This window comes from Hyperoodon ampullatus (assembly GCF_949752795.1).
Source record: "Hyperoodon ampullatus genome assembly, chromosome: 15".
NCBI lineage: Eukaryota > Metazoa > Chordata > Mammalia > Artiodactyla > Ziphiidae > Hyperoodon > Hyperoodon ampullatus.
The window spans coordinates 15,004,394-15,021,782 of record NC_136928.1 but is presented as its reverse complement, the minus strand read 5'-3'; the positions used below and the strand labels follow the sequence as shown (position 1 = coordinate 15,021,782).

Sequence of the window (17,389 nt, the reverse complement as noted above, 5' to 3'; positions counted from 1 at the left end):
AAGGCACCACCGGCCTCCTTTTAACTTTGGACCCTTCCAGCAAACTGCTTCTCTCTCTTTCCACCCGTCCTCTGGTCTCAGGAGCCCCCCTGGCCTTTCCCCCTGGAATCCCAGCTCCTGGCCCTCTGGCCTCCCGCCCCAGCCCCCGCCCCCGAGGAGAAGCCCCTTCCTCACCACTCCCCGCAGGACCGCTCACAGACTCAGCACACTTTCTGCCTTCAGAGGCACCTGCTTTTTTGGATCTGTTTGTGCAACCAGCTAATAATCTACGGGCAAATCAACCTAAAAACTGGACCACTGTTAAGGAGCCCACATGTTGCCTGTTATTCATGAAGATATAACAGGAAATTCTCTTAAATGTTGACATCAAGATAACATTAAGTCTGGGACTAGTTTTCTCCTGAACTAACCTAGTAATCCTATCCCCCGTCACACAAAAAAAGGTTTTTTGTTTTGTTTCCATTGCTGAAGCCCAGGTGGTTCCTGGTAATCATACACGTTTCCAAATAATTTGTAAACTATTAAAATCATTCTAGACCTTGATATCAAAATCTGAAGGAGAAAAGAAAAAAAAAAAAAAACCCTAAAGAAGGAGAAAAACTGCAGCAACATTGCCCGTGATGTAAGACGCTTATACTGGTTGTCTGAAGGAGAAGCAGGAAACGGGGAGGGAGAGGGTGAGATGATTACTTGCTACGTTCAAATTTGCTCGCCTAAACTGAAATATTAGTTAAAAGAGGGAAAAAGACTCAATTATTAAGCAATTATTTTTCCTGCCACAACAAACAAACAAACAAAAACCTAACGGGGACAACTTGTAATAATATCTTCCTCAATTGTTTTTTTTTTAATTGTTTTTTTTAATGGCAGAACAAATACTTATAGGCCTGTCTCTCTCATGAACGTAGATGCCAAAATTCTAAACAAAGATATTGGCAAATCAAATCCAATGACGCGTAAAAAAAAGAATACATCACGACTAAGTCAGGTTTATTCCAGTTATACAACAAATATTTAAGGATTAACGTTAAAAAATCAATCAGTATAATTCAGAAAAAAGGAGATTAATCATTCAATCATCTCAGCAGATACTTAAACAAGAATGCCCACTGTCACCAGGTCAACATGATCCTATATGTCCTAGGCAGTGAAAAAGGCAAGAACAAGGTATAAAATATATGAAGTTTAGCAGTAAATAAATAAAATTGCCACTATTCATAGGCAACATAATTATATGTGTACAAAAGCCAAAAGAATCTAAAATAAACTATTTGAATTAAATAGTCAGCTTGGCAAGGTCAATGAATTCAGAGTCACTATACAAAAATTAACTACATTTCTCTATACGTGTGAAGTATAATAAAGCATATATCTGGTCTCTGACCCTAGTTCCTGGCAGGGAACTTCAAAAACCCTTGGATTTCCTGAGTGACAGGAGTGTCTTTGTGATGTTAATAAGATGACTCTAGGGAATTCCCTGGCGGTCCAGTGGTTAGGACCCCGTGCCCTCACTGCTGAGGGCCCGGATTCGCTCCCTGGTCGGATTCGCTCCCTAAGATCCCACAGGTTTCGGGGAGCAGCCAAAAAAAATAATAATAATTTTGATGACTCTAGCTAGGTGGGACCCTAGAGAGAGACTGGAGACGGTCACCAGTTAAACTAAAGAGGGCACAAAAGGCCCTACCTCCAGGGAAGGCCAATGACTTAATCAAGCATGCTAAGGAAGTCCTGATAATAAAAACTCTGGATCCCAAAGCTCAGTGGAGCGTCCAGGTTGGTGAACACACCGATGTACCAGGAGGGTGACACACTCTGGCTCCAGAGGGAGAGGGCATGGAAGCTCCCTGTCCGTCAGACAGACCCCATCCTAGGTACATTCTTTAAAATAAAACTGTAATCGTAAGTGTAGCACTTTCCTGAGTTCTGTGAGCCATTCTAGCAAATTATCAAACCTGAGAGGGAGTCATGAAAACCCCTGAGCGTATAGCCAGTTGGTCAGATGTACACAGGTGGAGGGGACCCCACTTGAGGCTGGCATCTGAGGTGAGAGCCGTCTCTGGAGGACTGAGCCCTTACACCCATGGGGACTGATGCTAATGCCAGGTGGTTGGCACCAGAACTGAACTGCAATACACCCTGGTTGGAACAATCTGTAACAAACAAATGAAAAATAAAAATGTAAAGACACTGCTTAAAATCACCAAATACCTAGTAATAAATCAAGAAAAGAAGTGTAAGACTTCTACACAGAAAATGACTATATTATTGAAAGAAATTAAGAGAGCATGAACTAATGGAGGGGTAACCATGTTTGCAGACTGGAAGATTCATTACTATAAAGATGTCAAGTCTTCAAGTTATCTATAGAGTCAATGCAATTCCATAAAATTCCCAGGCAAAAAAGGTTAAGAATAGTCAAGACAATCTTGAAGAACAAAGAACAAAGTATTGAACATTATCAGGTACCAAAGCTTACTGTAAAAGTACTGCAATTATGTCAATGCAGTATTGGAACAAGGAAAAATAAAGAGACCAATGGAAGAGGGTCCAGACCTACATATATACCATGGTTCAGTGAGGAAAGGACAGTCCTTTCAATGAGTTCTACTGAAGTAGCTGGACATCCATACGGATTTTTTAAAAAAAGAATCTTGACCTGTAACACATCAAAAACAAAATAGGGCTTCCCTGGTGGCACAGTGGTTGAGGGTCTGCCTGCCAATGCAGGGGACACGGGTTCGTGCCCCGGTCCGGAAGATCCCACATTCCGCAGAGCGGCTGGGCCCGTGAGCCACAGCCGCTGGGCCTGTGCGTCCAGAGCCTGTGCTCCGCAACGGGAGAGGCCACAGCAGTGAGAGGCCCGCGTACCACAAAAAAAAAAAAAAAGAAAGAAAGAAAATTACGGAAGGATTATAGATCGCTAAGGTAAACAATACAGCTTCCAGAAGATAACACAGGATTCTAGCTTCCTGACTTTCATATAGGCAAAGAATCTTAAACAGGGAATCAAAAGCACTAACCACCACAATAGATGATAAGCATATGAGAATGTGCTCAGCATCATTAGTCACTAGGGAAATTTATATTAAAATCACAATGAGATACTACCACACACCTACCTGATGGGTTAACTAAAATAAAATAAATAAAGAGCCAACAATACCAGAGTTGTGAGCATACGAGTGGAAACAGATACAAGCACTTTGGAAAACTGTCTCCTCTATGCCTATACAATGCCCTAGCATTTCTACTCCCAGGCATATTCCCAACAGAACTGGCTACATATAGTCACCAGAAGACATGCCAAGAGTGTTCTTAGCGGCATTATTTGAAAGACTCTCAAAGTGGAAACAATCCAAACGTCCACCAACAGTACCATGGTGGTGTGTTTCTATCATGGGATACTATACAGCAACGAAAAGAGAATGAACTACAGCTACAAGCAACATGCATGAAGTTCATAACCTTAATGTTGAGCAGAAGGACCCGGACATAAGAGTATAAACTATACGATTCACTTATAAAAGTTCAGAAACAGAAAAAATTGACCCATGATGATCTGTGGGGCAGAGGCAGTAACTGGGAGGGTGTGCGGGGGGCTTCTAGGATATTGATAATGTTCTATTTCTTGAGCTAAGAGGTATTTACACAAGGGTGTTCCTTTGCAAAAACTAGCAAGCTGAATACTTATGATTTAAGCACTTTGCTTCAACAGAAAGTTTACTTTAAAACAAATCTAGGAGCTTCCCTGCTGGCGCAGTGGTTAAGAATCTGCCTGCCGATGCAGGGGACACAGGTTCGAGCCCTGGTCCGGGAAGGTCCCACATGCCGCGGAGCAACTAAGCTCATGCGCCACAACTACTGAGCCTGTGCTCTAGAGCCCGCGTGCCACGACTACTGAAATCCGTGCACCTAGAGACCGTGCTCTGCAACACGAGAAGCCACCACAATGAGAAGCCCGTGCACCACAACGAAGAGTTGCCCCCACTCGCCGCAACTAGAGAAAGCCCACACGCAGCAACGAAGACCCAATGCAGCCAAAAATAAATAAATTAAAAAAAATAAAAAATAGAACAAATCTAGGTGGTTGCCGAAAGTGAGAGGTTGGGCAAGACAGGTGAAGGTGGTCAAAAGGTCCAAATTTCCAGTTATAAGTCCTTAAAATTGGGGAGGGGGAGGGCGGGGTTTTTTAAAAGCCCTGGGGATGTAATGTACAGCATGAGCACTGTAGTAAATAGTTAATAAATAATATGTATTGTCTATTTGAAAGTTGCTAAGAGAGTAGACCTTAAAAGTTCTCATCACAAGAAAAAAATTTTTGTAACTATGTGTGGTGATGGATGTTAACTAGACTTATCGCAATGACCGTTTCACAACACACACATACAGCAAATCATTTTGTTTTATACCTGAAACTGACATAATGTAATCTGTCAATTATATCTCAGTTTTTTAAAATGTAGAACTGACAGTAAATTTTCTAGCCTGGGGTTACTGGAATATCCCAATCTTCTGATCTCTTTCTCAATACCTACAACCCCCCTGAGAAGTGACACAGAACAGCAGTCAAGGGCTTGGCCCGTGGAGGGGCGCAGTCTGGGGTGGCCACTTAGCTGTCATGTGGCTGAGAAAGGAAGATTCTCAGCCTCTCTGAGCCTCAGTTCCCTGTCTACAGTGCTTGAATTCAGTATTCGACAAAGGCTAACCGTTCATGAAGGCACTTCTTCCTTCTTTAACGATCCCTGCTCTACCCTCTTCCAGAGCTTGGGTCTGCAGCATTTCTGGGGAGACTGGGCCTCTTGGGGAGCCTCAGTCCCTTGGATCCCCCTCTTGTTCCTGCTGCTTTTCTATCACAGCCTCTTCCCTCCCTAACTGGGGCACCAGGGAGGACAGGTGACTGGTGGATCCTGAGATGAAAGAACCCACATAGGGGCGCAGCTGGTAAATGTGGCCATGCTCCTTTCCCAGACATCTCCCCAGAGCAGCGACCCCCAGCCTGTGCTTCTGCAGTGAGCCCACAAAGGCGCTGGCCATCAGGACGGCTGCCTGAACTTTTCCCAACGTAAAAACAACGTGCGGGAAACAAACAACTGAATGAGGAGCATCTCCTCAGTTTTAAGTTACTCTTCTGGACATTTTTTTTCTTAAGCTCTGGCTTCTGTTACCCTTCACATACACGCTAGGGTCCAGATAAGATGCCATCTGAATTAGCGTGCAATTATATAGCAGGCTCTTTTGACCTCAATGTATTCATAATTCCAAGAAAGACACCACGCCCAGACAGTGGGGCAGCTGCCACCCAAGCCAGTATGTAAGAACCACCGTGGCCCAAGTGGGTGTCAACACCAACGGGGGTACCTTTTGGATAGTAATAACAATAATTTTTAAAACCGCTGACATTTATTGCACAACATGGTGCCAGGCGCTGGGCTGAGCCCTGGACGTGCCCTGCCTCGGTCAGTCCTCCCCACAACCTCCAGGTTGGGTGTGTCACTCACGTGGACGACCAAATCACCAGCCACCAGAGAGCAAGTTCTCTGAGCCCAAAAGTCAGTCACTATTTTGAGCCTTTTACAAAATAAACTCCACTGCACAGGCGTTTGCTCCCTTTTTAAACTTACTCTCGAGAAAGTTTGATGAGAGACGGACATACATTTAAAGTAGGACTCTAGGTGACTGTGCATATGTGCGTGTGTGTGTGTGTGTGTGTGAGAGAGAGAGAGAGAGAGAGAGAGAGAGAGAGAGAGAGAGAGAGGAGAGGGAGCGCCTGCCTGGAGTGGATAAATGTGTGTGTCTGTCTGCCGGTGGGTGTGGGTAAGAGTGTGTAAAAGGATGCCTGAGTGTGTGTGGGATTGAGCCTGCCTGTGTGTGAGTGGGTAGGTGGGTGCGTATGTGTGCATGTATGTGTGTGCGTGTGTGGACGTGGGTGTGGATGTAGGTGTGGGGTCGCGTGTGTGCGTGTGTGGATGTGGGTGTTCGTGGGTGTGGATGTAGGTGTGGGGTCGTGTGTGTGAGTATATGGAGGTGGGTGTGTGTGGGTGTGGATATAGGTGTGGGGTCGTGTGTGGACGTGGGTGTGTGTGGGTGTGGATGTAGGTGTGGGGTCATGTGTGTGCGTGTGTGGATGTGGGTGTTCGTGGGTGTGTGGGGTTGTGTGTGTGTGTGTGTGTGTGTGTGAGTATGTGGAGGTGAGTGTGTGTGGGTGTGGATGTAGGTGTGGGGTCGCGTGTGTGCGTGTGTGGATGTGGGTGTTCGTGGGTGTGGATGTAGGTGTGGGGTCGTGTGTGTGAGTATATGGAGGTGGGTGTGTGTGGGTGTGGATATAGGTGTGGGGTCATGTGTGTGTGTGTGTGTGTGTGTGTGAGTATGTGGAGGTGGGTGTGTGTGGGTGTGGATGTAGGTGTGGGAGTGAGGCTGCCTGGGGCGGGGCAGGGGTGGGGGGAGGCTTCCTTCCAACCAAGGCTCCTGGCTGCCAGCTGGCCAGAGACCAGGGATTCCAGAGAGCCCGGCGAAACCAGTCTTTCGAGAACCCTGCCCAGGTCACCGTAAATAGGCCCTGCAGCAGGGAAGAGACTCTGGCTGTAACCTCTGGGGAATGCTCCAGCAATCCCAGGTTTAACCCCCAACAAAACAGGCTGGCCGCACACCCGAGCCCTCTGGGCTCACCGTGTCAGCCACAGAACGCAGCCCAGCCCTCAGTCTGTGGAAATCCTCCTAGACGCTCCTCCTAAGAATCCCAGGGATAAAAAGGGATTTCACTTTTTATCAGAGGAGAAATCTAAAGAACCGATCGAAACTGTGTTCCAAAAAGCAGAGCACAGAATTGTACGTAGACAGTGATTTCAATGTGAAAACTACGTAAGGGCAGCTAGTGAGAGAGAGCATGGCTGTAAAAATGAAAATGATTTTGAGCCTGTTGTCTTGTTACAAGATTTTTTTAAATAAAAAAAAAGATTAAATTTCTAAAAAGTTATCAAAGTAAATTAAAATATTAAAAGTGCTTCTTGGGGCTTCCCTGGTGGCGCAGTGGTTGAGTCTGCCTGCCGATGCAGGGGACACGGGTTCATGCCCCGGTCCGGGAAGATCCCACATGCCGCGGAGCGGCTGGGCCTGTGAGCCGTGGCCGCTGAGCCTGCACGTCCGGAGCCTGTGCTCCGCAACGGGAGAGGCCACAACAGTGAGAGGCCCACGTACCGCAAAAAAAAAAGGGGGCTTCCCTGGTGGCACAGTGGTTGAGAGTCCGCCTGCCGATGCAGGGGACACGGGTTCGTGCCCAGTCTGGGAGGATCCCACATGCTGCGCAGCGGCTGGGCCCGTGAGCCATGGCCGCTGGGCCTGCGCGTCCGGAGCCTGTGCTCCTCAACGGGAGAGGCCACAACAGTGAGAGGCCCGCGTACCGCAAAAAAAAAAAAGTGCTTCTTTCTAAGTCACAGGCTTCTGGATTGTTTGGTTTTGATTTTTGCCTGTTTTCAAAGGTTCTGATAATGATATGTAGGTCTTTTTAATTAACATTAAGGAAAAGAAATTCCATAATAAATGGAACAGGAATACAGTAAGTAGTCCAGAATCCAGTCTATGAAATGAGCCAGGAGTCCTTTCTGTAGCCACAAAGCCTTTTACAGCTGGATGTCCTAGGACGCTCAGGTGTGATGAGAGGGGTAACCCGAGGTTAAGGACAGGAGAGCACCCTGTCATAGGGCAGCTGTGCCCAGTGGCAGATGGAGGGGCTCGGAGAACAAGGGGAGAGGACTGGATCTAACGGCAGCAACAGCACCAGGAAGCTGCTCCCCGTCCTGTTAGCTGAGGGCCACCTTGGGCACCTCTAGGAAATTCCATAAGCCTCACATCCTCCTGGCAAGTTCTGCTGAGGAGCTCAAAACTCCCTGAGGCCAAAGGAAGGCAGAAAGAGAGAGCCAGCCCTAGGACAGGCAAGGCAAGCTGTCCCTCCCCGCAGGCTGGGCTGAAGGAACCAGGGGGCTCAGCTAAGATCAATCACCAAGTCCGCGACAGAAGGGTCCAGTCCACCCTCCCCCTCTAGGGACACTCCCCTCTAAGAGAGTGTCTGATAAACAGGCTTGCGGCCCCTGCCCTCGAGGAGACAGACTGGCAGGAAAACGTCATGCGAGGCACCATTCCTTTCCCTCAAGGATATCCTAGCTGTTCAGTTACCTGGCTCATCAGTGTGACAGCACTACCTCGGGAGACGGGCACACAGTGGTGGCACCTCCCAGCCCCTCTGGAAAGGGCTGAGAGGCGGTCACAAGATGCAGAAGCAGTTTCCCACAAAGTTGGCACCAAGGACTGAGCAGCTCAGGTCTCACCCTGTGGTCTCGTCCACGTGCCCCCAGAACAAGAGGCACAGACATGAAAAGTGCTGTGTCTGTTCCCCCTCGAAGATCCAGCTGAAATGTCAGATTTCTACTGACAAGACAAGCAAGGCTCGGGCTTCCGGAGGGTCCCCTGCCCCCTATCCATTTCTCCTGCAGGACACAGGAGAAGTGTGGTTTTGTGTTTCTGTGCACTGTTTTCAATATTAAACATCTGTCCAGTACCTCCTGTCCTGACCAGAGAAGTCCAGGAAAACTCTAGAGCTGGTCTTTTGAATTAGAAATACAAGACTTTTGACAGGTAAAGATCTAAGAAGCTCTTATTAGGGCCTGGCTGTAAGGCAGAGCCTTCCAGTACACAAATAATAGCTTTAGGAAGAGATCTGTAAAGAGAAGACGGGTGAGGTGCTCCCAGCTCTGGCTCCTCTATGGAAGCTGGTGCACGGGCTGCACACGTACCACAGTGAAGAGAAAGTGAGCAGCAGCCTGGCCAGTGTTTTGTCAGTTGCCCTGCTGGCATCTCTGCCCCGACAGGCAGCTCCTGTCACTCGCTCAGATATACTTGCCCCCGGGGAAGCTTCTTGAGATCAGATCACCAGCTCAGCTCAAGAGTGTTTCCAGGTGGAGCTGTCCGAGATCAGGTGTAGAGCTGCCTTCGCTCTCCACTCTGGAGGCCGCCCTCTCCCAGAATCTCGTGACCACTGTCCCATCCCACAGCTGGGCTCAGCACTCACCCTATGCGACCTCCCCAGGAGGCTCCCCAGACCAGGTCTGCGTGGCTCTTTCTCATCTCGCCAGGGAGCCGCTGGGGCCAGGCTGCTCCGTGCCTCACACGCTCTGCCTGCTCTCAGCTGGCTCCCAAACCTTTCAGCCGGGTCCCCGCCTCACTCCCGAGCCCCACGTGGCACTCCCCCTGCATACCTGCCTGGATGGACTGCACCCTCGTGCTGCTTGGGGTGGTCCAGGGCCAGCAGCACGGGCATCATCTGAGAGCTTGTCAGAAAGGCAGACCCTTGGGCCGCACCCCAAACCCACTGAGTTCTCATCTGCGTTTGAACAGAATACCTAGGCAGTGGGACATTCGTTGAAGCGCCAGATGCTCCGGTGCACACAGTGCTGGGCACAGAAGTCTGATAAAGGGTGACACCACCGTTATTATTTAGCACCACCCCTCCCTCCGCCCTCACCAAACTGGCTCTGTTCCCTACTCTGCCCACTCCCCATCATCAACTTGAATCCCTGGCAAAAGCCTCAGATGTTCACAACTACTTCCCACCCTGACTCCAACATCTCCGTAATAATCACTGGGCCCTGTCATTCTGACTGCAGAAGCGTCTGGAGGCCTAGGCTTTCCCGGGTCCCACCGCGCCTACCTGTCTCCCTGGTGGACAGCGGCTGCTGTGAACAGGGCTGTGTTAGTCCTCTGACTCCCAAAAGCTAGCACACCGTCTGACACACAGGCTTCCAAAAGTTAGATGTTTGTTGAACAAATGAAAAGAACAAGCAGGTGGAGGGAAATAAGATACTTAAGGTGCGCCAGACGGGAGGAACCCAAAGCAAATGCAAAAATTATGCAGTGTTCTGTCCAGCCTGTATAAAGTTGTTTCAGGAATAATATTAAGCAGGTGGGGAAAATGTGATGTGACATAGCTGGAAATATGGGAGGAGTTCTCGATGAAATTATTTCTAGCTTCTTCCCTCCAAAATATAACTCACTAACTGTCTATGTATGAGGAGCAGTAATAGGTGCAAGGTTACCCCAGGGGTCGGTGACCAAAGACTAAAGAAGAGCTGAATGCCTGGGAGGGGCAGGAATGCCCCAGAGGGAGGGGAGGGAGGGGCACAGCGGAAGCTGGAGGGGGAGTTTCAATGAGGGGCGGAGCTTCCAAACTCTCAAGTGGAGAGTTCATTCATTACTGTGCTTCCAGAGTCTGGGGGAGCATCTGTGGTGAAGGAAAAACACAGCAGGGCCAGGAGCAGCCCAGGGAAGCCTCGTTTTAAGATTTCGAGCTGTAACCAAACTCAACCCAAACTCCCAGGACTGCGAACATTCTAGACGAAGTTTAAGTGGAAGGACCAAGGTTCAAATTGCAGGAGCCTCTCAGTGGCCTCACAGCTCTCACCAATTAGCGGGTCTTACTCCTGAGGGCCTGCGTGTCTTGCACATAGCACGGGGTTCAGGAAACAGTGACAGCTGCCCTGAGTTGGAAGGCAGAAGCGGCTGGGAAGCTGTTGCTTTGGTCCCTAGGCGAAGCTCAGCGCCCCCAGGCCTGCAATGACTCTCTGAGCCTGTCTCTAAGTGTGTAGGCGTGTATAAATGACTCCCACTAATGAGTGAAGCCAGGTCAGCTCCTGATGGTCAAAGACCGCTTATTCGCTGAGAACCTGAGGCACGGGAAAGGAGAACCAAGGCTCCACACTCTGCTTCTCAGTCCCTGACCTGAACCTCTGATACATGTGTCACTGCAGGAGCACCTCCTGGCTTTCTTGGGGCAGCTGGAAGTGTCAAGTCCCTGGATAACAGCACAACACACCCATTTTTCTTTAGCCCTTATCAGCTTCTAACACTTCTGGAATGCGGATAATTCTCTCTCAAACCTGACAGGTCATTAGTTCATTCAGTGACTTTTTATTGAGGTCTTACTATGTGCCAAGAACCATGTTACGTGCCAGGGGTATATTGGTGCACAGAACTTAGAGCCCTGCCCTTTGGAACTTACATCCTAGTGGGAAGAGACAGACAATAAAAAGCAAAGTAAACTGGTAAATTGTACAGTTGTTAGAAAGTGACATGAGAGAAAGAAAAATGAGCACAGGGTAGGTCAGGGTGGGAAGGGGGTTCCAGTTTTAACTAGGGTGACAGGAAGGCCTCACGGAGAAGGTGACGTTGAAGAAGACCTGAGGGAGGGGAGAGTGAGCCATGCAAAGTCTGGGAAGAACATTTCCTGCCTGAGGGAACAGCCAGGGCAAAGGCTCTAGGGTGGGAGTGTCCTCAAGGCCAGCAAGGCTAGCAGGGCTTGCCAGAGAGAGCCATTCGCTTGTTGCTCATTCACTGTTTAACAAACATTTACTGTTAATTTCTTCTGCTAGCAACTGAGTGGAGAAAACACTAATAAGGCATGATCCCAACCCTCAAGGAGCTTATAATGCTGGTGGGTAAGGTGGAGATAAAATGACCTTAAAAGAGGATTACACCCGCAGCAGCGGAAAGACTCTGGCAGAATTCAGCACCCTCACCCAACTTGGAGGTGCCAAAGGGTCCCCTGAGGCGCAGAAAAGACCCTCGGCTAGACTAGGCAGGCACCCTGGCCCCGATTTTGGTGCTGCTGCTGCTGCTGGCTGTGTTAACCTGACTTGTTGGGTTTTCTTAGTGAAAAAAGAAGCCTTCCAAACACCAGATTTGTAAAGAAAATCCTTTAAGTTGCAGGTGTACACTAAGCGTTTGCCGCGTCCTGGAGGGCCTTAGACTGAAAAGGTAGATGCCAGATGGAAAGACCTGGCCGAGGTCACACTGCGGGGAGCCCAGCATGGCAACGAACAAGGAAGTGATGGTGTAACACCCCGGGTACGTTCACTCGGGGTGACCATCCCTCACACTTGCATCTCCAGGGCCTCACACTGCACAGGGCAGACTGGGCCTGTGTTTCCATGGAATTACCAGCACGCCCTCCAGGCCTCAGTCTCAGCCTGTTAAGGAGGAGAGTCCAGTGGACTAAAATGTGCATCTGCAGAGCCCCACTCAGCAGTGCTCTGGCCTGAGAGATGCTAGCTCCGCTTCCTCAGCTTCAGGAAGCGGTACTTTTTTTTTTTTTTTTTTTTGGAGTCCAAAGGTGGCCCTGCCAAGACCCAGGAAGCTCCCACCCTGCTGATCAGGGGCTGAGAAGCCTGACCAAGCCAATCCATACAGGTTGGATCCAGATGCGGGTTGAAGGAGGCAAACGTGCTTGTCGGGCGTGTCACCAGCAACAGTCCCAAAGACCATGGAGGTGGTAAGGAGGAAGCTGCCCTGGAGAGTCCTAACCCGGTTCCCGACCAAGCAACATGGGAGAGGAGGTCCTCTGGGCCTAGAGGCTGCAGGGTGGGATGGGGCACAAATCCTCAGTGCTCTTCTGTTCAGACTCCGAAGCTCCCCCCAGGCTGTGCTGTCACCACGGGTCCCTCTGCAGTGAGACGACCTTACTGGGCTGTCTCCCACTCAAGTCCTCCTCAGCTCTGACGCTGAGATTCAGTCTGTCAAACTGAAAAAGGGAAGGGACCTGGCCCTGACCCTGACCCCAGCATCCTTGCCAGGCCAGCTCCTCCCAAACCCACTCCATCACCCACTGATCCAAGCCAGTTCAAGCTCTCCTCCACTCTCGGTTCCAGCTAGAAGCTAGAAGCCCTCAGCCAGAGGGAGTTCCACCAACGGGAAACACAGCAAAGTCCCCAGGTTTAGGATAAGGTCCCTCCCCCTCTTCCTCCTTCCCTTTATAAAGACCTTCCCTTTCTGCCTCCTCTCTCTCTTTGGCCTAGGAGGGTTTTACTCCATAATTGGTTTGTTTACTGTCACTCTGAAGGCTTTGGAGTGGCAGAGGTAAGAGAAAAGTTTTGTTGGAAGTAAGGAAAGGGGTGTGTGCCCTGAGCTCTGAGGCTGGTGAGTAAACCCTCCCAGTGTCTCTCTTAACTACCTGAAAATCGGCCAAGAACCCGTGTGAGAAAAAAACACAAGGCAACGCAAGGCCCGCTGAAGATTCCCAGCAGACCACAGGAGGGAAGCTTCTGTTTGGCGCCTGGGGAAGACAGAACAGTAACCAAAACTTGATCGGCTTTTGCTTCTGCTGAAGAGTCGAAAGCGTTACTTGGCATTGTTCTGGGCGGGGAGCCAACTAGAGCCCTCCTAATTTGGCTTCCGTGGGCCACGAGCTCCAGTGACACTGTTCCCCTGCTCCAAAAGCTTCCATAGCTCCAAGCTTCCAGCAAGCTGACTGCCCTGACTTTCAGGCTCTTCCTGAGGCCCCGGATGGCTCAGTCTCTCCCCCACTGACCAGTGATCAGCAGAGCCTGTACCCATGGGAACAGGACCACCTGCTGGGCCACAAGCACATCCTTTGCTCCCCAACTCAGCTTCTCTGCTCGAGGGGTTCCCTCTGCCTCAAGTACCAAGCCTCCCCACCTTTCAAGCCTCTCCTCAAATGTTCTCTCCCCTGTGAAGGTTTTCCCAGTTCCCCGGCCCCTTCCCCACCCGACCCCAGTGAGACGTGCTGGCTCCGGTTCCTTGCCCTAATCTCCATGCTCTGGTGTTGGCCTCTTTTGAGGCGTTAGCTTCCCTCTGTCTGGCTCCCATGTGGGTGAGTGTGTCTCGCTCTGCTTTGATTCACCTGAAGCACAAAGCACAGTTCCTGGCAGACAGCAGATGCTTAAGAACTGTTTCTGCTGCCCTGAGTACCATTCACCTCAGAGGCATAGGAGGTGCTGAGCAAAGGGACACTGAGTCACGCGAATGGAACGCTAAGATCAGCAGACACGAACCAGGCAAGGATGCGCGCGACACCACAAAGAGCGAAGCGGGAGCTGCATCAGGCCTTACCCTTCTTGAACTCCTCCAGCATGGCATCCAGCTTGGTATCATGGAAGACGAAGTGCACTGGGTGGTTGTAGAAGCGGGTGATGGTCTTGAGGGGGGTGCAGTCATCGGGGTCCACAAAGGCCAAGTCTTTGACGTAGAGAATATCTACGATGTTGGATTGCTCGTCTTCATACACGGGGATGCGCGTGTAGCCGCTTTCCATAATCTCCGACATGGTGTTGAAGTCCAGGATGGCATCGTTCCGGATCATGAAGCAGTCCTGGAGCTGGGTCATGATATCCTCCACAGTTTTGGTCCGGAGTTCCAGGGCACCCTGGATCATGTTCAGCTCCTCTTTCACGAGGTCATTATAGGGCTCCGTCACCTTCAACATCTCCATCAGCTTCTCCCGATTGTAAACGGTGCGGATCTCCTGACCCAGGAAAAAGTCCAGGAGCTTGCTGATGGGGAAACTGAGGGGGAAGGTGAGTAGCATAAAGAATTTGGTGAGAATGATAGTGTTGGCGCCCACAGCCAGCCCATGTCGGGAGCACAGGGCCTGAGGCACAATCTCCCCAAAGATGACAATGCCTATGGTGGAGAAGGCCACGGCCACCAGCCCAGACCCGATGAGGTTATCTACAAGGATGGTGAGGGAGGTGTTGACCAGCACGTTTCCCAGGAGCAGCGAGCAGAGCAAATAGTTGCCCTTGCGTCGGATGGGCTCGATCTTGCGGGCATAGCGCCTCTCCTTCTGAGTGCCACAGTTCTGCACGATGCGCAGCTCCATGGGGTCCAGGGCCATAAGCCCCAGATTGAGGCCAGAAAATATGCCCGACAGCACTAGCAGAACCAAAATGAGGAGGATGTGCAGCCAGAGGGGCAGGAACCTCCCAGCCTCCTCCACCATGAAGAGCAGCGAGTCCTTGTCCGTCCACTTCTGCCAGGGTCCGTCCACGCCGGCCCGGGTGCACAGCGCATACAGCTTCATGTTCTCGCTCCTCCGGAGAAACTTGGTGAACACCACCAGCATCCCGGACGTGTCCCCGCGGCTCACGTTGACCAGTTTCTGGACGACCAGGTCCTTGGTGAGCTCGGGGCAGCTGGTGGAGTTGTGGATGGTCTCGGCGTTGTCCACCTCGGTGAAGGAGATCAGGTTGCTGGAGAAGGAGCCCAGCCTCTGGCCGTACAGCCTCAGGTTCACCGTGCTGCCCTCGGACACGAAGATGATGCCATCCGAGTTTATCCCACACGATTTGTTGCAGCTCGCCAGCCTCATGCCCAGGATCGCGCTCCGCTGGGGGTCGCCCTGGCCGCGGGCCCCCCGCGCCCACAGCAACACCAGCAGCACCGGCGCCACCAGGAGGAGGCGCCCTCGGGCCGGCCCGCCGCCCGGGCGCCCGCCCCCGCCCACCGGCGCCATGTTGCTCCGGCTCGGCCGCCGTCGCTCCCCGCGCCCCTCCGCGCAGCCCCTCTCACGCCGCAGCTCCTGCCGCTCCGCCGCCGCCGAGCCAACTGCCCGGGCCGCCTGCCTGACGTCAGGTCAGCGGCCCGCCCGCCACGCCACGCCACGCCCCTCATTTGCATGGGAGGCCCCGCCCCTGGCGCGCAGCTCCAGCGCCCTCCCTTAAGGAGGTCCGGCATTTAAGGTGGCGCAGCGTGGGAGCGCGGGAGCCGCGGGCGAGCGCAAGCCCCGCCCTTCTCCTCGCACGCCTTTCCGCTCTCTCGGCGGGTCCCTCTCTCCTCCTCCGCGACCTGATCTCTCGACCACGTAGTTCCTCTTCCGCAGCCCAGACTGGGCTTGGTTGCTGGGCTCCTTCCCCATCCCCAGAAATCTGCAGCTCGGGCGGTGGCCCTTCTCTGCAAGAACCTCTCGGAAGCAGCACCGCGTTGTGCTCGGGCAAGAAAATTGATTTTCTGCTATGAAAAAAGAAAAGGAGAACCTGAGGGCATAGGCCTGAGGGAGGTCTTCAAGTCCACCGGCATTGTTCTGGAACTGCCGGGGGTTTTGCCCACCTTGTCCCAAGACCAGAAGTGGGTTCCCCAGGCCCAGGCCCGAGGTCTCCTTCGGGGGCCAGTGGAGGGAAAATCTGGGGAACTGAAGCTGTAGGATGTACCCGCAGATAGAAGGGCCAGGGTCTGACCTGGGCTTATCTCCTGTCGTTTCCATTTAGGACACAAATATTGAGCACCTACTACGGTCACTTGTTCCAGGCTCAAAGAGTACAGCAGTGAATGAGCCAAATTTCCTGCCCCCTGGAGTTTGCAGTCTAGGATAGAAAACCGGCAATAAACAAACACATACATAATATTTTTTTAATCTTCCCAACAACCCTAAGAGGTAGTGTTATTATTCCCATATTACAGATGAAGAAATTGAGTCTAGGCACAAATCAGAGTCCACCCAGACTGCTGTCTTAAGAGCAGGCCTGTGTGACTTCGGGTAAGGCAAGTTGGAATGTCTCTCAGCCCCATTTTCTTCATCTGTAAAATGGGGATAAGAATGATAACACAGCACCATTCCACTAAGCTTGTGGGAACAGCTGGCCTAGGCACTGAACAGGACAGAACAGCTCTGTGAATGTTCTTTGACTGTGCAGCTGTTGCTGTTATTATTGTTGCTGTTATTATCTGCCCTGCTGGGACCAAACCCCTAACTCCAAACTGTGGTGACTGACCCTGGGGCAGCTGCCTGTGGAAACAAGCTGAGACGCGCAGCACCAGGCCCAGCCCTGAAATGACTGCTTCCTGGGCGGCCCTACCTCCATGTCAGTCGGCAGCTATGAATTGAGCACCAAGCACTCAGGGTGTGGGGGGGAAAGACCAACCGCAGCTGCCATCCAGTTAGGGAGAAGGAGAGAGACAGACAAACATCCTTACAATTGCAGAGGTGTGCTGACAGGAGGATCGGGTACCAGGTTGACCACTGGGTCTTGGAGCAAGTTTTTTCCCAGCCCTGGAGACAGAATCCATTTCACTCTCTCCCTGCAGAAACACTTGTGTTTATTTTTATTACGGTATACTGTTTGCCAGTAAAAGCAACAATCAATACCAGCCGGAAGGAGACTAAACAGAGAGGAACAATAATATAGTGTTTTAGGAGGAGGCGTGGTGGCAGAGGTCTGATTCAACTAAGCCCTGTTAGCAGGGGTAGAGGGTGCTGTGTGCTAGGCCAGCCTGAAGCGACCCCTTGCAGGTGCCTCACTTCATATTCCATAGTGAGTGTCCAGCCTGCCAGTTTTCCAGAAAACAGGAGCCTCAGATGGGCACTGGCCAACACAGAATAAAAGCAGAGGGCTTCCCTGGTGGCACAGTGGTTAAGAATCTGCCTGCCAATGCAAGGGACACAGGTTCGTGCCCTGGCCCGGGAAGACCCCACATGCCGTGGAGCAACTAAGCCCGTGAACCACAACTACTGAACCTGAGCTCTAGGGCCCGCAAGCCACAACTACTGAGCCCACATGCCACAACTACTGAAGCCTGCGTGCCTACAGCCCGTGCTCTACAAGAGAAGCCA

The 17,389-nt window shown here is 51.3% G+C and overlaps 1 protein-coding gene across 1 annotated transcript in view; it reads right to left on the bottom strand.

Moving 5' to 3' along the window:
* Positions 1 to 15,295, bottom strand: part of CNNM4 (cyclin and CBS domain divalent metal cation transport mediator 4) — a gene marked incomplete at both ends in the record, with an annotated part of 33,732 nt that extends 18,437 nt beyond the window's left edge. Inside the window, one exon of the mRNA XM_079721108.1 lies at positions 13,894 to 15,295. Within this exon, the coding sequence (XP_079577234.1) occupies positions 13,894 to 15,295 (1,402 nt within the window). The remainder of the gene's footprint in view (positions 1 to 13,893) is intronic.
* Between the last annotated feature and the right edge of the window lie 2,094 nt (positions 15,296 to 17,389).